Raw genomic sequence first — 25,415 nt, 5'->3', positions numbered from 1 at the left:
GAGATTTCGAACTCCCCCCCCCACATCACCGTTTCACGGATTTTTTTTTAAAATGTCGGCCAGCGTTCTGTTGCTGCTGCTGCTTTGCCTCCTTCATCCCGGTCTGGGCAGGACCTCTTCCTCCTCCTCCTCCACCTCATCGTCGTCGTCCTCCCCCCCGAGTAAGTGCCCCCGAGGCGACCATCACCTCTTCGCTCGGGGCTTTTCACGTTCGTTGCCGTGTCGGCTGTGACGCGGGTCACGACCCCCTTTTGTGTGAAACTTTGCGATGGGAAAATTGTCACGAGAGTGGGGAGGGCCGGATTGAGTTTAATAGGGGGGGGGGGGGTAGTAGCTGGTGTGGTGATGGGGGGGGTAGCTGGTGTGGTGATGGAGGGGGGGGGGTAGTAGCTGGTGTGGTGATGGGGGGGGGTAGTAGCTGGTGTGGTGATGGGGGGGGTAGTAGCTGGTGTAGTGATGGGGGGGTAGTAGCTGGTGTGGTGATGGGGGGGGGTAGTAGCTGGTGTGGTGATGGGGGGGGGGGTAGTAGCTGGTGTGGTGATGGAGGGGGGGGTAGTAGCTGGTGTAGTGATGGGGGGGGGGGGGGTAGTAGCTGGTGTGGTGATGGGTGGGGGGGTAGTAGCTGGTGTGGTGATGGGGGGGTAGCTGGTGTGGTGATGGGGGGGGGGGTAGTAGCTGGTGTGGTGATGGGGGGGGGGGGTAGTAGCTGGTGTGGTGATGGGGGGGGGTAGTAGCTGGTGTAGTGATGGGGGGGGGGTAGTAGCTGGTGTGGTGATGGGGGGGGGGGTAGTAGCTGGTGTGGTGATGGGGGGGGGGGTAGTAGCTGGTGTGGTGATGGGGGGGGGTAGTAGCTGGTGTGGTGATGGGGGGGGGGGTAGTAGCTGGTGTGGTGATGGGGGGGGGGGTAGTAGCTGGTGTGGTGATGGGGGGGTAGCTGGTGTGGTGATGGGGGGGGGGGGTAGTAGCTGGTGTGGTGATGGGGGGGGGGTAGTAGCTGGTATAGTAATGGGGGGGGGGTAGTAGCTGGTGTAGTGATGGGGGGGGGGGGTAGTAGCTGGTGTGGTGATGGGGGGGAGCTGGTATAGTAATGGGGGGGGGGTCGTAGCTGGTGTAGTGATGGGGGGGGGGGTAGTAGCTGGTATAGTAATGGGGGGGGGTAGTAGCTGGTATAGTAATGGGGGGGGGGTCGTAGCTGGTGTAGTGATGGGGGGGGGTCGTAGCTGGTGTAGTGATGGGGGGACGGGGTAGTAGCTGGTGTAGTGATGGGGGGGGTAGCTGGTATCGTGCTTAAAATGTCGTGGATTTACTCTCCAACACACCGGATGTGCTGTCCTAGTGACGAATTGGCACGTTCTGTTTACGTGACAACCCTTACGAGTTGGCTGTGTCGGGTGGTGGCGGGTTTTAACGACACATTTATATATTTACGCGATCTCACCCAAAATTAACCAATATTACGGATGGAATTGGTCGCGACAGTCTGCTACGTGTCCATTCATGCTGCCCGCCTTCACCACCCCACACAAACCTGCGTGGTCAAATCATCATCAACAACCAGCCATAACACAAAATAATAATTGGCATTGTTGTGGATAATATCACTAACAAATTAAGTTGACAATTTCTCCTAAATATATCTGTCCATCTACAGGAAGTACTTACAGTATTTGCCCTAATAGTCCCGTTATTTCTATTGAGGGGGGGTGGGGGTCTTGACTTTACCTTTGCACGTGTGGAATCGGGTTGTATTGCTGATACATACATTACATGTCATCCGAAAACAATGTTGAGTTTCAGATCGATCCGAAATCATGACTTTGCGGAACAACTTCCATGCATCTTCTTCTTGGTTCTTTCGGTAAAGTCACGTAGAAGGGAAGTAATAAAATAATAAAAATAAAACATAACAAAATAATTCTCACGACGTTTCGGCCACAACGCAAGCAGCCATCTTCAGGTGGAAAACAGGTCTGTCGAGAAGGCAGAGTCTACGTGATTTTACCGAAAGAACCAAGAAGATGAATCCCTGCAGTCACGAAAGCTTTAAATCCAAATTCCATGCGTCTCTTCACTTTCCTCCAATAGAGGCATCACGTGTCTTGGTGCGACATCACTTTTGCCAACACGAAGAAGACACGTTTCAATTAGTACACGGTCTGTAAATCCGACACGAGATCCGAAATGATCATTTTTAAAAACCAGAATTCATATTGTTCTTTTTTTAAAATCCGAAACCCATCGCTTATGCGCACTTGTACAGCCAACGGCTCATTTATATAGGAAGGTTTTGATGTAAAATGTCTCTGTTTAGACTGTCTGTACCCATGGCTTAGGACTTTGCCCTATGGCAGCCCTGAGAAAACTAAGCAATTATCTGCCGACTGTCAACAGATTAGGGCTGGACTCAACGTTTGCTTTTTCTGACTGCAACAAATAACTGGAAATAGTAAAGTCGATGATGATGCATGGCATGTTCAGATTCAGCAGTTTACTCGTAAATAATGGCGAGGCATTTCCCAAACAGTTTCGTTATGGAAAATAGTCATCGTTGACCACCGCGCTCACTACTGCGTTGTGCTGTCCAGCTGCTTGTTTTCGGGTTGTATCACGATGTGTGGTCAGGGCACGATGTCCGACGTTTCGTTCCACGTTCTTCGGGACCTTGAAGAAGGTAAAAACTTAAATTTCGATTTAAAGCTTTCGTGACTGCAGGGATTCATCTTCTTGGTTCTTTCGGTAAACAACGCAAGCAGCCGTCCTCAGGTGAAGACCAGGTCTGTCGGGGTCTTCACCTGAGGACGGCTGCTTGCGTTGTGGCCGAAACGTCGTGAGAATTATTTTATTATGTTTTATTTTTATTATTTTATTACTTCCCTTCTACGTGACTTTACCGAAAGAACCAAGAAGAAGGTAAAAACTTTCCAAAACACCACAATCGGAGCGATACTCCACAGCCACGAAAACCTTCCTATTAGTCACGGTGACATTTATTTTCATGCTTCGGTTAGTTCAGTTTCTTTTGATACGTTACAAGGATGATCCCGCTCAGCCAGTTGCCCGGCTATTTCGCAAGGCAGATCCATGGCGGTGTGTGAACACAGCAGCAGCAACAACAACAAACAAAGGACAACAAACATCGACACTGCAGGAAAGGAGTTACAGTTTTTTTTTCATCTTCTTGGTTCTTTCGGTAAAGTCACGTAGAAGGGAAATAATAAAATAATAAAAATAAAACAGAAAAAAAGTGTTTTATTATATTATTTTATAATGTTTTATTTTATTTTTTATTTCCCTTCTACGTGACTTTACCGAAAGAACCAAGAAGATGAATCTCTGCAGTCACGAAAGCTTTAAATCGAAGTTTTTTTTCAGTTTCATTTATTAGGTATAGCCCTGTGAACCATTCGGCTCTTGAATCGGGTGCAACCGCAACAAACAAAAAACAAAAACATCTCAAAGTGACTATGCACAAACAGAAAAATCCAGGGAAAAACTGCAAAGTCTTCCAGAAAAAAAAGCACCGTACACCAACGCTGTGTGTAAAAATCCCAGTGGGATGCAAGCCAAACAACAACAACAACAACCACAAGACAACTTAGATTAAAGCCATCATTCTAGCTCCGTACTACAACAAACAAACATGGCCAAACCAAAAAACTTTTCGCGGAGATATTGCGCCATTGACAAGCGAGGTGTCGCCCCCCCCCCCCCCCCCGTTCGCTTCTCCCCAGAGATCGCAACCGGGTACCCGATACCCGTACCCTACCCGATACCCGGCTACCCGTACCCGGCCAGGTACGGGTAGCCGTTTGCGACCCTGGTGCGGCCGGGTACGGGTAGGCCGTGAGTCACTGGTGAGTAGCAGTTTGTCACTCATTTCGGGTAGGGCACGGGTACGGGTAGGGAACGCCTACCCGGGTACGGGTAGCCGTGAGTCACTGGTGAGTAGCCGTTTGTCACTCATTTTGGGTAGGGTACGGGTAGGGAACGGCTACCCGTACCTGGCCGGGTACGGGTACCCATTTGCGACCCTGGTGCTGCCGGGTACGGGTAAGGAATCAAAACCCGTTTGCGACCTCTGCTTCTCCCCCCCCCCCCCCCGTCAGCACTGACGCCGCAGAGAGCCAGCGAGTTCCTGCTGAGGGTGCGCAGAGCCAACCTCATGTTCGAGGAGCTCAAGAAGGGCAATCTGGAGCGCGAGTGCGTGGAGGAGGTGTGCAGCAAGGAGGAGGCACGAGAGGTGTTTGAGAACGAGTCGGATACGGTGAGTTCCGCAGCCTGGAGGAGCGGAAGGAAAAACGCTAAACACGTGTCGATGTCAATTTAACACGTAGGCTTTCGCGAACAATATTATTCATAATCAAGGTTTTTGGGTCAGATCGCGTTATTTTATATAAATGTGTCGTAACCCTCCACCACCCGACACGGCCAAACAGTAAAAAATGTGTCACGTTTTTCAAAGGACAAAATAATTTAAAAATGCTGTTGATTCTCTCTTCAACACACCAGTGGGCTAAAGAAGTGAATTATTTTGTCCTTTGAAAAACGTGACACATTTTTTACTGTTTGGCCGTGTCGGGTGGTGGAGGGTTACGACACATTGATAAATATCGCGATCTGACCCAAAAAAACCTATATTACGTGTCTATGTGTTCGAGCGTGGGTCATGCAATGATATTTTGAATACATGTCTATGTGTTCGAGCATTGATCAAAGTGATTTTTGTTTAAATCGGTAAAGTCGTTCCCGGCACGTGAATTCTGGATCTCAGGAGACGATTTGTGGATCGACAAAGCCCGTGATAGCCGCGCCCATTGTTGCTTTTGGGCTTACCTGCGCATTAACATAATGTATCATTCATTCGCCATATTCTATGCTTCTTTCGGTAAAGTCACGTAAATAGGAAAAATAATCATAAAATATCGTTCATTCTGTCGTGTCGTCATTGTCTGCTGATTCAGCGGCAGCGTGCGCTGGGCGAAATCCCCGAAAGCGCCGTCCAATTTTCATTTCCAAAAAGAAACGCAGCCCTGTAGACGCCCTTGTTTTGGTGCCATTTTTCTTCATTTGTTAAATTCATTTTAGATTTTTCTTGGTAGTCGTAGGAGGGTTTTCATTTGCTTTGTAGTGGCTTTACATGGGATAGGGTCCTTACATATATATAATTAATGTACAGCGTTATGGGATGCTATAAGCGTGAATGACGCTGTACAAAATGACAGTATTATCCAACAAAGAAAGTTACGGACCAAGCATGGGACATGAGTCCATTTCATATTTCTCAACCTGCCAATCCCTCGTGTGTATGTTGCACACAAAGATATTCAACGCTTCATATTGTGTTCGTTCGTGCCTGGTGGATTGTTTTGTTGCGTTTGGCCATGCCCACCAGAACCTCGTTTCAATGTTTGTGAAAAAGCATTCCCAAATCCTTGCAAGACTCGCTCAGATATATTTGTGCCGTCCTGAAATTGCTTAACTCGAGCCACTCCTGGCTCCAGGGCCTCCACTTACACGTGGGTTGCCCACAAGAGTCTCCCTGATCGGGCCTTTTGGCATATTTCACAAAACTGGCCAGACGTGTCTTGGGAGCAGGTGGGAGCACCCACACTTTACCCCACCACACGTGACCCTGCCGATCGCCGAAGCTGCGTTGTGGCCAATTATACTGCTGGGTGGACAGGGGAAGAGAGATTTCAGAAAGATAAAATTAAACATTGCTCGTCGGTGCAATTGCTGCCCTGGGAGATGTAGAGAGCTGGAATGTGAGATGATTATTGTGACGCGTTTTGCACCTTGCAGGACTATTTCTACCCAAGATATTTAGGTAAGTAACGGTGGCACAACAACAAAAAAACACACATCATTCACGTGCACTCAAATGTGTAATATTGTAAATGCGTGTGTGCTGTTGAATACAACAAATGAATATCCATGAGAGGTTGGGTTATTCACAGTTATTCAACATAGCTGATGTGCATGCCTAATGCGTTCGTAATGCCATGGGTAGGAGGTCTCGCTAAATCCGACGTGATAACGTCTACATTTTCACGCGACGCAGGAAACAGCGTTGTAGTCCGGGTTGCTCCGGTTAAGTACGGGCCAGAATAATAAATGGGAGTTGTATGTGGCTCAGCAACACAAGAGCAACTTTTGTAAAAATTAGACGGAACTGCATTTGGTTGCACACGCGACGCACGCTCTCATTGGCTGGATGGGGGTTCCAGCACGGTCGTCATGGCAATGCGTTTCAACGTGTCTGAATGTTTGTACTTTTGTGGTTGATGGCTAAAGATGTTGTTTCACGAGGTGTCTTGATTTGCTGTGTCTCTATCTAAAATGCCTTGATAGGGTTTATTTTAATGTGCAGGACGAACGGCCTTTCTTTGCCTATGTCATGACGACTTGACACACTGCTCTTGATATGGCACTTTATTGAAGACACCTTCACTTGACACCAGGCGGAGACCCCCACCGCAACAGCTCCGAGTCTCCCGCGCATCTCCCCCTTATAAACCAACACGAGGCCACGCACCCCCTTCTCGATCATTCTCGCTGACTCTGGACGCTCGCCCCACCGGCAGACTCCACCGTCCTCTTCCGTCAACTGACCATGCTCCCTTCTGAACATTCCCGTAGCCACCAGTCCCTTCGCACTCACAGCTGACTCCCCTGTCATTACCTCCCGTAGCCACCAGTCCCTTCGCACTCACAGCTGACTCCCCTGTCATTACCTCCCGTAGCCACCAGTCCCTTCACACTCACAGCTGATACCCCTGTCATTACCTCCCGTGGCCACCAGTCCCTTCTCACTCACAGCTGACTCCCCTGTCATTACCTCCCGTGGCCACTAGTGCATTCGCACTGTAGGCTGACTCCCCTGTCATTACTTGCCGTGGCCACTAGTCCATTCACAGCGCATGTAGGCTCTACTTTCATTACACCTAGATAAGCTTATTCAGTGTGGGCACTACGATGGGAAGATGTTAACGCCCTCGCCTGGTATGCAGGAGGTCGTGGGTTCAAACCCAACCCCGACCCCGACGCCTGCTGTATATTTGGAGTTTACGTGTCTCTCTCTCATCATCATGGTGGCTATGAGATGTTAACTACCTCGCCTGGTATGCAGGAGTTAGCATGTTCTCCCCGTGGTCGCATGGATCTCTCTCCGGTTTTCCCCTCCACATTTTAGAAACATGCATTTAGGGTATTTGGCTGCTATAAATTTCCACGTGATGACTATTAGCCACTTCATTGCGCTATCATTTGTGGTAGCCAGGTCGCTTCTGAAAAGAGCCGTATAGCTCAGCGGGCCTTACCTGGCAAATGTAAAAAATTTTTACAGTGTCTTTTTTTAGTAGAATGCGTAAACGTTGCGACTGTTCCTGTAGCACTGCTCGTTGTGTTTTTTTGTGCGTAGCTTGCCAGTCGCAGGAGACGAAGCCAAGAGCCCCGACTGAGGTTGACAACATCGTACGATCCTGCATCAATGGTGCGTTACATTCAAATTCACAATAGAGGTTTTTTTGGGGGGTTAGATTGCGTAAATATAGAAATGTGTCGCTAAACCCGCCACCACCCGACACAACCAACTAGTAAGGGTTGTCACGTAAACAGAAAATGCCAATTCGTCACTAGTACAGCACACCAGTGTGTTAAGAGAGCCAAGCCACAACATTTACAATCTGAGTACGACGTTTCGCCAGTAATTACAACCAGCTTCATCAGTCGACAGCCAGATTTGTGGAGAAGCCCTCCTGTTTAACGACACATTTCTATATTTACGCGATCTAACCCCCAAAAAAAAGCTCTATTATGGATGATATTGGTCGCGAAAGCCTACGTGTTAAACTACATTCAAATTCATCTTCTTGGTTCTTTCGGTAAAGTCACGTACAAGGGAAATAATAAAATAATAAAATTTAAACATAATAAAATAATTCTCACGACGTTTCGGCCACAACGCAAGCAGCTCATTCAGACGCTGTCTTTCCGACAGCGTCTGAATGAGCCTACGCCAGAGGTCGCAAATGGGTTTTGATTCCTTACCCGTACCCGTACCCGGCCGTACCAGGGTCGCAAACGGGTACCCATACCCGGCCGTACCCTACCCGTACCCGGCCGGGTACGGGTAGGGTACGGGTATCGGGTATCTGATTGCGACCTCTGGGATGAAGCCATGTTGCAGGCGCGGGTGGGTTGATTCTAGGAACTTGAATTGTGAGAAGAGACAAGACGTTGGGAAATGAGTGACAAACAGTTACTCACCAGTGACTCACGGCCTACCCGTACCCAGCCGCACCAGGGTCGCAAATGGGTACCCGTACCCGGCCGGGTACGGGTAGCCGGGTATCAGGTACCCGGTTGCGACTTCTGGCCTACGCCAGACGGAGGCTATTTTGGCCTACTCTTCCACGCCGACTCGGCGGAAGTACCCACGGTCTACTCCACCACACGTGACCAGTGAGTCGACTCAGGGTGGTTTTGCTCCCACCGTCTCGTCGTGCTGGAATTAAGAAGCTTGACCCGCCGATTTTTTTGAGTTGACATCGAGTCCGGCGCCCCGGACCGCTCTCCACCGTCTTGCGTTCGTGTGCGGCGGCAGAGATCCTGGACCAGTGCGTGCCGCTGCCGTGCGACGTCACGGGCAGTGCGGAGTGCGTCAGTCTGCAGGCCGATTACCACTGCGTCTGCAAGGACGGCTGGAAGGGGAAGAACTGCACCCAGGGTGAGAAACCCCCCCCCCCCCACCACCACCAGCACCACCTCTCACTTCGTCAAAGAGTCTTCCAGCCACACAAAGACAACGTTTCCCCCGTGCAGCATTTCTAACGGAGTAATTAAATTAAACTATAATTGAAGCTATTTTGTTTATTTTACCAGGTAAGGCCCCTCTGAGCTGTACAGCTCTTTTTGAGAAGGGTCCTGGCCACAAATGATAACGAAGTGGCTTATCACGTGGACGTTTAGAGCGGCCAAATACTCTGAACGCGTGGTGATGTTGATTCTAAATGTGGAGGGGAAAATTGGAGGACCCGTAGACCAATACACGCGACCACGGGAAAAACACGCAAACTCCAAATAAACGGGCGTCAGGGTCGGGATGGAACCCACGACCTCCTGCATACCAGGTGAGGTAGTTAACATCTCCTAGCCACCGCATTTGTTTCCAAAACATTGATGTTTACACACCGCACCGAGCGCTCGCTTGAGGCCGAGTCGACTTAGGGGAGGCCCAGATCCGGTTGAGATATTCGTCACCGATGTTGGCTGCGAGCGGGAATTGAACTCGGCTCGCCGCAGAAACATTTTAGTTGGTTAAAACAGTCGCTCGGCACAGGGCGCAACGGCCCAGAACGGTCAGCAACAAGCAGCGCCATCAGAGGTGCAGTAATCGACGAGATTGAACATGGATGGAGGGAGGGAAGGAGGGGAGGGGAGGGAGGGAGCGAGGGAGGGGAGGGAGGGGAGGGAGGAGGGAGGGGAGGGAGGGAGCGCGGGAGCGAGGGAGGGAGCGAGGGACGGAAGGAGGGGAGGGAGGGAGCGAGGGAGGGGAGCGAGCGAGGGAGGGAGGCGAGGGAGGGAGCTCCAGAACGTACACAATAAACAGCTCACTAAATCCCTTCTCTCCGTTGAGTGATCGCCTTGCGTCGTGACGGAGCGCCCGTGCGGGCGCCTTGCTCTCCCCGCAGACGTGGACGAGTGCTCGGACCGGCAGAACGGAGGCTGCAGCCACAAGTGCATCAACGTGGCGGGCTCGTACGCGTGCCAGTGCGAGCAGGGGTACACGATGGCCATGGACCAGCACACCTGCGAAGGTCTGACCACAGCCTCCACCGGTTGCAAGTTTTCGAAAAATCCCGCCCGCATCTTCCCCGCGCACGGCAGCGTATACCGGGGTAGAGCGCTTAGTGGATCAGGAGGCCACGGTGGCTAGGAGATGTTAACTACCTCGCCAGGTATGCAGGAGGTCTTGGGTTCGAGCTCGACCCTGATGCCTGCTGTATATTTGGAGTTTGCGTGCCTCTGTCTCTCATCATCATCAAGGTGGCTAAGAGATGTTAACTACATAGCCTGGTATGCAGGAGGTCGTGGGTTCGATCTTGACCCTGAAGCCCGCTGTATATTTGGAGTTCGCGTGTCTATCTCCCCGTGGCCGCGTGGTTTGGGAGTATATGGCTGAAATACATTCCCATGTGACGATAAGCCACTTCGTTGAGCTGTCATTTGTGGCCAAGTGGCTTCTGAAAAAGAGCCGCATAGCTCGGTGGACCTTACCCGGTAAAATAAAAAGTTTAGTTCAGTTTGGCGGACTAAAGGCGTGGGCGCTGCCCCGGTACAGGCGGCTGTAGTCTGGGTTTGAGCTTTGTTGGCTCCGTGAGCCACCAGAACCGCCCTCCGCTAATCGTCAAGCAGAGGTCGCAACCGGGTACCCGATACCCGTACCCTACCCGATACCCGGCTACCCGGCCAGGTACGGGTACCTGTTTACGACCCTCGTGCGGCCGGGTACGGGTACGGGTAGGCCGTGAGTCACTGGTGAGTAACCGTTTGTCACTCATTTCGGGTAGGGTACGGGTACGGGTAGGGAACGGGTACCCATACCCGGCCAGGTACGGGTACCCATTTGCGACCCTGGTGCGGCCGGGTACGGGTACGGGTAAGGAATCAAAACCCGTTTGCGACCTCTGTCGTCAAGCCGATCGCGATGACGAGACGGCGTGCTCCCTTCCGCTGCTCTAGACGTGGACGAGTGCGCGCAATCCCTCGGCGTGTGTGGCGAGCCGGCGCGCTGCGAGAACACGCACGGCTCCTTCACCTGCAGCTGCCTGCGAGGGTTCGCCTTCGACAAGGCCACACGCTCATGCCAAGGTGACGTTTGTCCCGGCGCGCGGCCAAACGCCGCCGGGCGTTGGGACGGGGTCGCCGAGATAAAAGGATTTAACCAGGGCGGTGGTGGATACGCCGTTGCACGCGGCCCTCCTGTAAACCAGCGCTGCGCCCGCAGCAGCGCTGGTTGGTGATCGTGTCCCTGCTAACGCTGCTGCTGCTGATCATCGTGTCCCTGCTAACGCTGCTGCTGCTAGCGATCGTGTTCATGCTGATGCTGCTGCTACTACTGATGATCGTGTTCATGCTGATGCTGCTGCTGCTACTGGCGATCGTGTTCATGCTGCTGCTACTGGCGATCGTGTTCATGCTGATGCTGCTGCTGCTACTGATGATCGTGTCCATGCTGATGCTGCTACTATTGGCGATCGTGTCCACGCTGCTGCTGCTACTATTGGCGATCGTGTCCCTGCTAACACTGCTGCTGCTACTGGCGATCGTGTCCCTGCTGACGCTGCTGCTGCTACTGATGATCGTGTCCACGCTGATGCTACTACTGCTACTGGCGATCGTGTTCATGCTGCTGCTACTGGCGATCGTGTTCATGCTGATGCTGCTGCTGCTACTGATGATCGTGTCCATGCTGATGCTGCTACTGCTACTGATGATCGTGTTCATGCTGATGCTGCTGCTGCTACTGATGATTGTGTCCATGCTGATGCTGCTGCTGCTACTGATGATCGTGTCCATGTTGATGCTGCTACTGCTACTGATGATTGTGTCCATGCTGATGCTGCTGCTACTGGCGATCGTGTTCATGCTGCTGCTGCTACTGATGATCGTGTTCATGCTGCTGCTGCTGCTGCTACTGGCGATCGTGTCCACGCTGCTGCTACTACTGGCGATCGTGTCCACGCTGATGCTGCTGCCGCTACTGGCGATCGTGTCCACGCTGACGCTGCTGCTGCTACTGGCGATCGTGTTCATGATGCTGCTGCTGCTGATGATCGTGTTCATGCTGATGCTGCTGCTGCTACTGGCGATCGTGTTCATGCTTGCGCTGCTGCTACTACGGGCGATCGTGTCGATGCTGACGTTGCTGCTGCTGCTGCGTCAATGTTGACGCCGGGTGTGTGGCCTCTGCCCGCTGCCTGTGGTCGCGTGAGACGTGGACGAGTGCGAGCAGTTTGCGCCGTGCGAGGATGCCTGCGTCAACACGGCAGGCGCCTTCCGCTGCTACTGCGAGGGCCGGGCGGGATTCAGGCTCGGGCCCAACCTCCGCAGCTGCGTGGTGAGAGGGCCCGTGATCACGTCTCGTGGAGGCGGGCGATCGATTAATTGATCGATCAAAGTCGGTCTTGATTTCCTGCGCGCCGACGTCGCCCTCGATAACGTGGCGCACGGTACGGCGGAACGGGAGCATTAGGCGGTGGGAGGGGGGGCAGTGGGGGGTGGTGGCACGGAGGAAACGGGAGTGGAAAAAAGAAGAAACGCGTCGCGACCTCAGCGGCTAACGTCGACCGAGCGGAGTGAATCGCGAACGGGCGCGTGAGAAAAGTTGGTGGCAAGTGAAAAACGGAATAGACGGCGAGCGAAGGAGCAGGTCCTTCCCCGCCGTGAACGTACCCGTGTCACGTTGCCGTGCCCGCCACGCGGTGGACCCACCCCACCGAACCTGTTTGTGCCGATCGACGGCAAGTCAAAGGGCGTCGAGAGGGGTCCGCTCGCAATCGACGCCGCGACGCGTTTTTGGCCCCAGCCGCTGACCTGTCGGCGTGCGCGTGACGCAAATTATTGGGATTGAAAACGTTCGCAAGGACAGAGATGGGGGTGAGCGCCCCCCTCACCTTGAAACCCCGAACATTTCTGTTTTGTGGATAATTGGCGGAAAAAAAAAATTCGATATTTATTTACATATATAAAACAAATATACGAATAAAATGTTCACATATTCTCTGGCATATATATACATTTTTATATGAAATCTATAATACTGATCTTTTTTTTGGGTTAGGTCGCGTAAATATAAAAATGTGTCGTTGAACCCGCCACCACCCGACACAGCCAACTAGTAAGGGTTGTCACGTAAAAAGAACGTGGCCAATTCGTCACTAGTACAGCACTAGTGTGTAGTGTAGTGTATAGTGTATCGTGTAGTGTATAGTTTAGTGTACTAGTACAGCACTAGTGTGTAGTGTACAGTGTAGTGTACTAGTACAGCACACCGGTGTGTTGGAGAGCAAAGCCACAACATTTACAATCCGAGTACGACGTCTCGCCAGTAATTATATATAAAATATATATTTCTAAGATATATTTTACATATTATTACTTTTGCCAGAGAAAATATATTGGGGGGGGGGGGGGGGGCGGGGGTTAATTTTTGTCAGGAATGTATGGCGCCGATTTAAATATCTTGAAATGTCAGGACCAAGGCTCCAGCACCCCTCCCCCCCCCCTGTCGTCCCATCGCCTGGAGAAGTTTCCAGAATCCGCCCGCCTCGTTCACACGAACGATCATTATTCAATCTTGATTTGTAGCTTTCATGACTGCAGGAATCCATACTCTTTGGTTCTTTCGGTAAAGTCACGTAGGTAATGAAATAATAAATACAAATAAAATACGTGATTTTATTAGATTTATTTTGATCTTTTATTTTTACCGGGAATTTTTTTGTCTTTATTTATTTAAATAATTTATTAATTATTTTCTTTACCTACGTGACTCTACCGAAAGAACCAAGAGTGTGGATCCTTGCAGTCACGAAAACTTCAAATCTAGAACAAGCAATGTTCATCAGGTGGAACAACCACAGCAAGAAAATGCTCATTATTTACCTTCTTCTATCGCGCTGAGAACAGTTATTTGAGGGCGCTTTACACACAAACACACCCAGCGAAATGAGCGACGCTGCCTTGAATCCGCGATGCCAACAGACAACGGAGTCGTGCGTGAGGGTCAACACGTGGATGAACCCGACGAATATGCACCTGACCCCGGACACCCACAGCAACCCCGTGTTCTTCCACCGCTACCAAGTCCCGCACCTACAAAGGTCAGATCCCCCATAGCCCCTCCTCCCCCCCCCGATTCACCCCCCCCCACCCCCCACCGTTTCATTATCTTCAACTGTATTCTTGGTTCTTTCGGTAAAGTCACGTAGGTAGAAAATAAAAAGAATAAAATAAAATGACAATAAATGTTTCTCTCCGCCTGGTGAAGACCGCTTGTGTTGCGATCGAAACGTCGATGGTGGGGGGGGGGGGGGATGAGGTGGGGGGAGGAGTTGAGGGGGGGGGGGATGAGGGGGGGGGGATGAGGGGGGGGAGGGGATGAGGTGGGGGAGAGGTGCGGTGGTAAAGGTGCGGCCCCGAAACTGACTCGCTCACCCCGCGTCTGCTGGCGGAAGTGGCCTGCTTCCACTTGAGGTTGCTCTGGAGAGAGAGAGAGCTGCCTTTCAGGGGAGGCCCTTGCCTCAGCAGTAGGCGTCTGCGGGGCTGCACCTCTACGCTGCACTCCCGGGACGGGGGTTGTTTTATTTCTCAGCGCCCACTGAAAGCCGGCTCTGCCCACGCGGCCTCCGTGCCCCCCGCGCACCTCGTGACCCCCCCGTGACCCCCGTGCCCCCCGCACCGCCCCCACCCCCCTACCCCCGTGCCTGCAGCGAGGTGTTCTCCTTCGACCTGCTCACCTACGACCCCGAGGGGCTGGTCCTGTACGTGGAGAGGGGTGCGACGGACGACTGGTTCCTGCTGGCGCTGCGCGAGGGGCAGCTCGAGATGCAGCTGAGCGCCGGCGGCGTCAACGCGGCCGCCAAGAGCGCCTCGACTATCAACCACGGACGCTGGACCTCGGTGAGGATTAGTTCCGCGGTGTCTACTTCCGCGGACTGCGCGCCACTGAGCGGGCGTGCGTAGGACGGGAGGCCGCGTGCACGGACCTCAGAAGTAGTTCTGTGATAGCCAGGTCCTCGGGCCGTTCTGCAACACTCCAGGGGGTGGGGGGTGGAGGGTCGATGCACTACTCTGTGAGAGTTGCGAGTTCGGGATGGGTCCCTCAGCCTCGTGACACGACGCCAATTAGGGCAATTGGAATAATATTCACCGGAAAAGAATCACTGACCGGGATTTTTGTTCTCTCTGTCCTTGAGAGGAGAGAGCAATGCAGCACGGCACGAGCGTAGCAGCAGTGTTGGAGTGAGCAAAACATATAAAAGGATTTGCATTGTGCAGGGCACTTACGTGGCATCTCATGGCACCGTACATCTGACGTCGTCTCAACCAACCCACTGTCCTGCTGCTGTCTAGCCTAGGCTGGTGGGGGGGGGGGCAACCCTAGCGGCAGCTGTCCCTACGCAGAAGAAGGTGTACGCAGCACTGGGCCGCAGACGGGTGTTATTATGCCCACAGGTGGCGCTGTTGCTAAAGGTCAAAAATTTGCACTCACGAGCCGCTCGGTGACATTTAGCCCCCCCCCCCTCCCCCGGCGTCTCAAAGCGACTGACGTCTCAGGCAGAGCGAGCCACTTTCGCGTCGGCTCAGCCTCGACGTCGACCGCCCCCCTGCCCCGTGTCCCCAGCGGTGTCACAGTCAGGGCCTTGTTATCCAATAGGCCACAGTAGGCACCGTGCCTAGGGCCTACGAAAAAACAAATTTCGACTGTGTGTTTTTTAGTTTTTGTATGATAAAACAATCTTCTTGAATACATGTATTTAGATAGTAAGGATGGGCACAGTGTAGATACTAAGAGGCAGAGTCATGTCAATCGGTTTTTTTTTTTCATAAGGTGAGAGAAATTAACACAGGAGATGAATTTTTAGAGATTTTTTTGTCATTGCAAAAATTAGCAAAAACATGTTCAAATCGTATTTTTCGCACAATCTCATTCTCAATTGAGGCTTTGTTGTCCTACGGACGAAGTACGCGTGAAACAATCGAGTGACAGCGACGGTAGTTGTAACATGGGGCAGCAGCAGCAGCAGCAGTACCAGCTGGAGAAAGTGATCACTTGGAGGCCTGCGAAATACAAGTGCCTACGAGAACCTTAATCCGGCCCTGTCAGAGTCAGAATATGTATTTCTAGCGGAGGAACCCGATGAGCTATGAAGCTCTTTACCACAACATGTCCGGTAGAGTGGCCGGGTGGTCTCCCTCGCCCTGCGCCCGGCAGATCTCCGTGGAGAGGCTGAGGGGCCGCGTGGTGACGAGGATCTCTGCGAACGACACCTTCGCCATCGACGTGCGGGACGACGGGCCGGCACAGAGCAGCAGCAAGGAGTTCAAGGTGTACGTGGCGGGGCTCCCGCACGGAGCCCAGCCCTTCGCACCGGTATGACGAGCCCCCCCCCCCACCCGCCCCCTCGGCCTTGAGTCCTGAAGCGAGCTTCAATGAGTCGCCACAATTGCACACACGCAGGGCACGCAAGCTCACACAGAGACACACAGACTCACACAGACTCACACACACAGACACACACAGACTCGCACAGACTCGCACAGACACACACAGACTCACACAGACTCGCACAGACAGACACGCACAGACACACACAGACTCGCACGGAGACACACACAGACTCGCACAGACACACACAGACTCACACAGACTCACACAGACTCACACAGACTCACACAGACTCACACAGACACACACAGACACACACAGACTCAGACACACACAGACTCACACAGACTCGCACAGACTCACACAGACACACACAGACAGACTCACACAGACTCACACAGACTCACACAGACTCACACAGACACGCACAGACACACACAGACTCACACAGACTCACACAGACTCACACAGACTCACACAGACTCACACAGACACACACAGACTCAGACACACACAGACTCACACAGACTCACACAGACTCACACAGACTCACACAGACTCACACAGACACACACAGACTCACACAGACACACAGACACACACAGATACACACAGACTCACACACTCACACAGACACGCACAGACACACACAGACACACACGGACTCACACGGACTCACACGGACTCACACAGACACACACAGACACACACACACAGACTCGCACAGACACGCACAGACACGCACAGACTCGCACAGACACACACAGACTCACACAGACACACACAAAGACAAAGATCCCCCATATAGCCTTAACAGACTGTAGGGGCAAGTGCTGTGAGCGAGCACCTACGAAGGCCGTAACGGTATACTAGGGGGTGAGTGGCCAGCACCACGCCTGAACGCCTTTATCTCCCCAGTGACGATGTTTACACACTGCACCAGGTAGTCATTTGAGGCTGAGTCGACCTAGGGGAGGCCCAGGACTGGTTCAGATACTCGTGTTGGTCGTGAGCGCGAATGGAACTTTGGCCGGCAGGTTTGTAGCAGAGCTCGCGAACCGTTGGACGACTGCCCCCCACACAAACATAATGCGCTCGCACGCACACAAACGCAAAACCCCCGTGTAGCTTTCACAGACTGTTGGGGCAAGTGCTGTTCGCAAGTAGCACTTATGAAGGCCGGTATGGCACACGAGTGGGTGGGTGGCCAACACCACGCCCGGCCGCCTTTGTCTCCCCAGTGGTGATGTTTACACACCGCACCAGGTACTGGTGTTGGCCGTGAGCAAGAATCGAACTCGGGTGTCCGCTTTCTTAGCGAGCGTCGCGCTAACCACTACACTACCACTCCCCACACACTCACGCTTTAACACACACATACACTTTCACACATATACACACTTTCACACACAGATATACACACTTTCACACATATACACACAAACACTCACTCCCAACGATCCTCGTGGAGGATCGCTCCTCTGAACAAAATAGTTCCCCGGTTCATTTCGCAATTGGGAGTTGGCGTTCGAAGTCAATGTTATTGTGAAAAACACTTCACGGACGCCGGTTCGTAAGTCGAGGACCGCCTGGAGTAGCAGCGGCTCACCGCGCGGTATTTAAACACATTCCTGCGGAGGGAGCTGGTAGGAACGTTGTCGGGTTGCTCGGTCAATGGTCAGGGTCAACGGCGGCGTGGTGTATTCCGCAAATATGGCCGACTGTGAGGGCGGGCACAAGCCGGCGTGAGTAGGTTAAACGTTGAGTTTTATAAGGGCACCACGGGGTGACCAGCCCCTCCCCACCCAGCCCCACCCCTCCCACCCCCCACCCAGCCCTACCCTCCCCACCTAGCCCCTCCCCACCCTCCCCACCCAGCCCCTCCCCACCCTACCCAGCCCCTCCCTACCCTTCCCACCCAGCCCCTCTCTACCCTTTCCACCCAGCCCCTCCCCACCCTACCCAGCCCCTCCCCACCCTTCCCACTCAGCCCCTCTCTACCCTCCCCACCCAGCCCCTCTCCACCCAGCCCCACCCCTCCCATTTTTGGATGCAAGACGGACGGACGGACACAATAATCTCCTGTGGGCCGGTGTAACCAGGAGGTTTTTACCAGTGTGATCCAGGATCTCAGCGGCGTCTGCTCAGTGCTCCGACTCTTGTGTGACCCTTCACCGCCCCCCCCCCCGCTCTTCATGGCCCCCCGCGAGCGCTCCGCAGCTGAACACGCGGCTGGACGGCTGCATGCGGCAGTGGGACTGGCTGGGGAGTGAGCGGGCGGGGAACTCGGACGTCCACGTGAGGAGCGACGCGACGCGCCTCTGCTACCAGAGCGTCGAGCGCGGCGCCTATTTTCCCGGCACGGAGCTCGCCAGCTTCCACCGGCAGTACGGTACGGGGGGGCGGGGGGGAGGGGGGGGGCGGGCTGGGGGCTGGGGGGGAAGCGGGGGGGGAGCGGGGGGGGGGGTGTGTTTTTTTTCCCACCACATTTAAAAGCAACATCAAGCGTTTAGAGTATTTGGCTGCTACAAATGGGCGCCGCAGTAGTGAGATGTTAACTACCTCGCCTGGTGTGCAGGAGTTCGTGGGTTAGATCCCAACCCTGACACCTGCTGCTGTATATTTGAAGTTTGCGTGTCTCTCTCCTCGTGGTCCAGTGGATTTTTCTCCGGGTCCTTCGGTTTTTCCCTCCACATTTAAATGTCATTGGCCGAATTGCATTGGCCGTATTTCTTTCGCCCCATGACAATGATGACGATGACGACGATGTCGACGGTGGAGGTGACGATGATCATGACGTCGACGATGATGACGGCTGTGGCGATGACGACGATGACGACGGTGACGGTGACGACGAGTATGATGACGGTGACGCCGATGTCTGCGCGGTTCAGTTCCGTCAGGCAACAGCCCCGGCCGCCTCCCGTGGCTCCTCGACCTCGAGATGTCCTTCAGGCCCGTGGGGAACACGGGCGTCCTCTTCTGCCTCGTCAACTACAACAAGGAGGTCGTCCTCTCCCTCAGCCTCGACGAGATCTTCCGGCGGCCGGGGCTCCCGCTCCAGGTATTCGGCGGCGCAGATCCGAGAAGGCGTCGCCGCGTGCCGGCTCGCCGCCCCGCTCCTCCGACGGCCCCGAGGCCGACAGCTTGGGGAGGGCTTCATCCAGCAGCGGATTGTTCGTGGCCGAGGACAATGACGATGGGGACGCCACGGTGGCTAGAGGATGTTATCTCCCTCGCCTCGAATGGAGGAGGTCGTGGGTTTGATCCCGACCCTGACGACGCCTGCTGCTGTATATTTGGAGTTTGCGTGTCTCTCTCTCTCCCCGTGGTCGCGTGGATTTTTCTCTGGGTCCTCCGGTTTTTCCCTCCACGTTTAGAATCAACAATCACGCGTTTAGAGTGTTTGGCTGCTATAAATTTGCACACGATAAGCCACTTCGTTGAGCTGTTACTTGTGGCCAGGTCGCTTCTGGAAAATAACTATATAGCTCCGTGGGCCTTACTTGGTAAAATGTATATATTTTTATCATTTAGGATGAATAATGAGTATTATTGCGAGTATACAATGTATTTTTGTCAAACATCTTTGTTGCAGAGACTCGTCCTGGGCTTTGAGGACTCGGTTGCCCTCCGCTACCAGGCCAACGAGTCGAGGGTGTTCTGCGACGGGAAGTGGCACTCCCTGCGTCTCCAGATCTCCCGCGAGGAGCTCGCGCTGCAGGTGAGGCCCTTCGAACGCCGGTGCCCCGAGGTGGGGGGTGGGGGGACGTGGGGGGAGGTGGGGGAATATCCGAATGAGTCCTGGGCCCTCCCCTAGGTCGACTCGGCCTGAAGTGAGCACCTTGTGCAGTGCGTGAACATCAGCGGTGCTGGCCACCCAACCCGCCGCGGCCTTCGTATGCACCTCCGATGAGTGCGGGTGGCTACGTGCAGTGCGAAAGAAGTTCCACGTGCAGACGTCGATGCCGCTAGCCAACAGCACTTGTTATGGGCTGTACACGGGAGCCCTTTTGTCCCTTTGATTCTTGCGTAACTGACGACGCTGCCAGCGCAGTGTGACCTTGACCCCTGCGACGGGCCCTGCAGGTGGATGGAGTGAACCTGACGCAAGCGGACAGCGCCATGCCCCTGGTGCAGCTCAGTGCCCACCGAGGGAAGCTGGAGACGTGGCTCAACGAGTCGGTGACCACGTACATTGGGGGCATTCCAGGTGAGGACAGAGCGCCTCGTTGTGCCTGCACACTTTGTTACATCAGTCAAGAAGCATCGCTCGTCACCCGCGTCTCTCCCAACTCCACCGCGTCTCGGCCCACCTCCCTGCATCTTTTACCCCACCTCCCCACGTCTCTCTCCCCACCTCGCCGTGTCTCTCTCCCCACCCTCCCCACGTCTCCCTCCCCACCTCCCCTCGTCTCCCTCCCCACCTCCCCACGTCTCCCTCCCCACGTCTCCCTCCCCACCTCCCCACGTCTCTCTCCCCACCTCGCCGTGTCTCTCTCCCCACCTCCCCTCGTCTCCCTCCCCTCCTCCCCACGTCTCCCTCCCCACGTCTCCCTCCCCACCTCCCCACGTCTCCCTCCCCACGTCTCCCTCCCCTCCTCCCCACGTCTCCCTCCCCACCTCCCCTCGTCTCCCTCCCCACGTCTCCCTCCCCACCTCCCCACGTCTCCCTCCCCACGTCTCCCTCCCCACCTCCCCACGTCTCCCTCCCCACGTCTCCCTCCCCACCTCGCCGTGTCTCTCTCCCCACCCTCCCCACGTCTCCCTCCCCACCTCGCCGTGTCTCTCTCCCCACCCTCCCCACGTCTCCCTCCCCACCTCCCCTCGTCTCCCTCCCCTCCTCCCCTCGTCTCCCTCCCCACCTCTCCGCGTCTCCCTCCCCACCTCTCCACGTCTCCCTCCCCTCCTCCCCTCGTCTCCCTCCCCACGTCCGCGTGTCGTCTCTCCGCCCCGCGTGCGTAGAGACCATTCGGCTGCAGGCCGTGCCGGTGAGCGTGTACTTCCACGGCTGCGTGCGCGATGTGCGCCTCGCCGGAGAGCCGCTGGACATGGACGCGGCGGTGAACAGCCCCATGGGACTGTCGGCGCACTCGTGCCCCACCGTGAACACGGGCGACGACGACGACGACGACGAGCTCGAGTAGTGCCCCCTCCTCCCACTCCTCCCACTCCCACCAGAGGTCGCAAACGGGTTTTGATTCCTTACCCATACCCGGCCGCACCAGGGTCGCAAATGGGTACCCGTACCCTACCCGATACCCGGCTACCCGTACCCGGCCGGGTATCGGGTAGGGTACGGGTAGCCGATTGTGACCTCTGGGATGAAGCCATGTTGCAGGCGCGGATGGGTTGATTCTAGGAACTTGGATTGTGAGAAGAGACAAGACGTTGGAAAATGAGTGACAAACGGTGACTCACCAGTGACTCACGGCCTACCCGTACCCGTACCTGGCCGCACCAGGGTCGCAAACGGATACCCGTACCCAGCCGGGTACGGGTAGCCGGGTATCGGGTAGGGTACGGGTATCGGGTACCCGGTTGCGACCTCTGCCTCCCACTCCTCATCCTCCTCTTCCCGCTCCTCGTCCTCCTCCTCCTCATCCTCTTAATTTCATCATCCTCTTCCTGTCCCTCGCTCCGTTCTCCATCCTTTGCCTTCTCTTTCCCCGCCCGCCCGCCCGCCCGCCCGCTTGCATCGCAGACACACGCCACAGGGAAGCAGTCGTCGAGCGTCGGGGGGGCCAACGGCGAACGGGGCCGACCCAAACCGCGTAACCCGAACCGTCGGCACGGCGCTGTGCCGCGGGTCCGACCGCCGCACGTCGGCGCTGACCGATCAGCCGGTATCCACACGCCCCCCCCCCCCGCGCGCGCGGGGTCTGCCCGTGGCGGCGTAGACCGGCGCGACGCGCTCCCGACCCCTCCACGCGGTGCCGCAGAGCCGCTCGCGGCAGCGCAAGGCCCGCCGTGACGGTACTGCTGCTGCTTCGTGGGTGCGGCGCGTGCTCTGCAAGCAGCGTCAGGTTCGCGAGGGGTGCAAACGTTGCCACGTGGACTCACCGAAAGAAAGTGAATTTGTCGAGTGGATTTTGGAATATTTCGCTAAATTTTGGACGGTGACGCCGACGCGCATCGGCCCCTTTTAACACCTGCCGTTAAGCAGACGGCCCGTGGTAATTCTCATGGTAAATAACACTGGCGGTATTAACCAGGACGCCCTTTGGGGTTTGAACCGCGGGACGTCTGCAACAAGGGGCTGAGGATTTATGACGAGTGAGAATAAGTTTGTACCCTTTCTGACAATAAATCAGCAGTTCCGTTACAATGTTGAAGCACCAGATAGAAACATTTTGCCAGGAATCAAGTTCCTGCGTTAACCGCACACACAGTGCTTGTGGTGAACATGCACACAGACAAACACGTGGCTCTGACGATATATGATGCGTTGTCTTTGAGACTGATGGGCCTAAACCAGAGACAGCAGCCTTCTTCATGGCCTCGTCTCACCACCAGTGTCAGACCAGAGAAGAACGCCAATAGGCGAACAGCACAAGCACAATGCACCATCAGAGCATTGTTGCTTTGTACGTACAGTGCTAAATGGAATCGAGTCTGGTTAATGCAGGAACTGGATTCCTTGCAGAAGGTTTCTATTTGGTGTTTGAACATCTTAACACAACTCCTGTTTTATTGCCAGAAAGGGTACAAACTTATTCTTATTTTTCATACTTTGATACTGCCAAATAAGTGTCCCATGATCAGAGGATTTACATTTTTCGGGCACTTTAACGGTTCGGCGACTCGGGCACCGTGCATCCACGCCTCTGCCATGCCGGTGGACTGCTGCAGGCGATGGCAAGGAGACCCCCAAGTGGCAGCTGTTCCTGTGCGGCACGTGGTGCGTGCACACGTGGTGCACGCACACGTGGTGCACGCACACGTGGTGTACACACACACGTGGTGTACACACACACGTGGTGTGCGCCCACGTGGTGCACGCACACGTGGTGTACGCACGTGGTGTACACACACACGTGGTGTACACACACCTGGTGCACACACGTGGTGTACACACACCTGGTGCACACACGTGGTGTACACACACCTGGTGCACACACGTGGCGTACGCACGTGGTGTACACACACACGTGGTGTACACACACCTGGTGCACACACGTGGTGTACGCACGTGGTGTACACACACACGTGGTGTACACACGTGGTGCACGCACACGTGGTGTACACACGTGGTGCACGCACACTTGGTGCACACACACGTGGTGTACGCACACGTGGTGCACGCACACGTGGTGCACACACACGTGGTGTACACACGTGGTGCACGCACACGTGGTGCACACACACGTGGTGTATACACGTGGTGTACGCACACGTGGTGCACACACACGTGGTGTATACACGTGGTGCACGCACACTTGGTGCACACACACGTGGTGTATACACGTGGTGTACGCACACGTGGTGTACACACGTGGTGCACGCACACTTGGTGCACACACACGTGGTGTATACACGTGGTGTACGCACACGTGGTGTACACACACGTGGTGTACACACGTGGTGTACGCACACGTGGTGTACACACACGTGGTGTACACACGTGGTGTACGCACACGTGGTGCACACACACGTGGTGTACACACACGTGGTGTACACACGTGGTGTACGCACACGTGGTGTACACACGTGGTGCACGCACACTTGGTGTACGCACACGTGGTGTACACACACGTGGTGTACACACACGTGGTGTACACACGTGGTGTACGCACACTTGGTGTACGCACACGTGGTGTACACACGTGGTGTACACACACGTGGTGTACACACGTGGTGCACGCACACTTGGTGTACGCACACGTGGTGTACACACACGTGGTGTACACACACGTGGTGTACACACGTGGTGCACGCACACTTGGTGTACGCACACGTGGTGCACACACACGTGGTGTACACACACGTGGTGTACACACGTGGTGTACGCACACGTGGTGTACACACGTGGTGCACGCACACTTGGTGTACGCACACGTGGTGTACACACACGTGGTGTATACACGTGGTGTACACACACGTGGTGTATACACGTGGTGTACACACACGTGGTGTATACACGTGGTGTACGCACACGTGGTGTACGCACACGTGGTGTACACACACGTGGTGTATACACGTGGTGTACACACACGTGGTGTATACACGTGGTGTACACACACGTGGTGTATACACGTGGTGTACGCACACGTGGTGTACGCACACGTGGTGTACACACACGTGGTGTACACACGTGGTGCACGCACACTTGGTGCACACACACGTGGTGTACACACACGTGGTGTATACACGTGGTGTACACACACACGTGGTGTACACACACACGTGGTGTACACACTTGGTGTACGCACACGTGGTGTATACACGTGGTGTATACACGTGGTGTACACACACACGTGGTGCACACACGTGGTGTACACACACGTGGTGCACACACGTGGTGCACGCACACTTGGTGCACACACACGTGGTGCACACACGTGGTGCACACACACGTGGTGCACACACGTGGTGTACACACACGTGGTGCACACACGTGGTGCACGCACACTTGGTGCACACACACGTGGTGTATACACGTGGTGCACGCACACTTGGTGCACACACACGTGGTGTATACACGTGGTGTACGCACACGTGGTGCACACACACGTGGTGTATACACGTGGTGCACGCACACTTGGTGCACACACACGTGGTGTATACACGTGGTGTACGCACACGTGGTGTACACACGTGGTGCACGCACACTTGGTGCACACACACGTGGTGTATACACGTGGTGTACGCACACGTGGTGTACGCACACTTGGTGCACACACACGTGGTGTACACACACGTGGTGTACACACGTGGTGCACACACACGTGGTGTACACACGTGGTGCACGCACACGTGGTGTACACACGTGGTGCACACACACGTGGTGTACACACGTGGTGCACGCACACGTGGTGTACACACGTGGTGCACGCACACTTGGTGCACACACACGTGGTGTATACACGTGGTGTACGCACACGTGGTGTACACACACGTGGTGCACACACGTGGTGTACACACACGTGGTGTATACACGTGGTGTACACACACGTGGTGCACACACACGTGGTGCACACACGTGGTGCACACACACGTGGTGCACACACGTGGTGCACAC

The 25,415-nt window shown here is 54.6% G+C and overlaps 1 protein-coding gene across 1 annotated transcript; it reads left to right on the top strand.

Moving 5' to 3' along the window:
* On the top strand, window positions 1-23,464 carry LOC133357290 (vitamin K-dependent protein S-like). The gene is made up of 16 exons (XM_061575163.1): window positions 1-161; window positions 4,107-4,264; window positions 5,803-5,827; window positions 7,421-7,492; window positions 8,606-8,728; window positions 9,693-9,818; window positions 10,744-10,872; window positions 11,997-12,121; window positions 13,768-13,886; window positions 14,496-14,685; window positions 16,001-16,159; window positions 18,395-18,566; window positions 19,069-19,238; window positions 19,773-19,898; window positions 20,264-20,387; window positions 21,140-23,464. Exons 1-16 carry the CDS (start codon window positions 53-55, stop codon window positions 21,319-21,321), a joined length of 2,109 nt encoding a protein of 702 aa, XP_061431147.1. The 5' UTR covers window positions 1-52; the 3' UTR covers window positions 21,322-23,464.
* The last annotated feature ends 1,951 nt before the right edge of the window (window positions 23,465-25,415 follow it).

This window comes from Lethenteron reissneri, chromosome 57, assembly GCF_015708825.2.
Source record: "Lethenteron reissneri isolate LAM-NWPU_2019-01 chromosome 57, ASM1570882v1, whole genome shotgun sequence".
Lineage (NCBI taxonomy): Eukaryota > Metazoa > Chordata > Hyperoartia > Petromyzontiformes > Petromyzontidae > Lethenteron > Lethenteron reissneri.
This window is presented reverse-complemented; position numbering and strand designations above follow the sequence as displayed.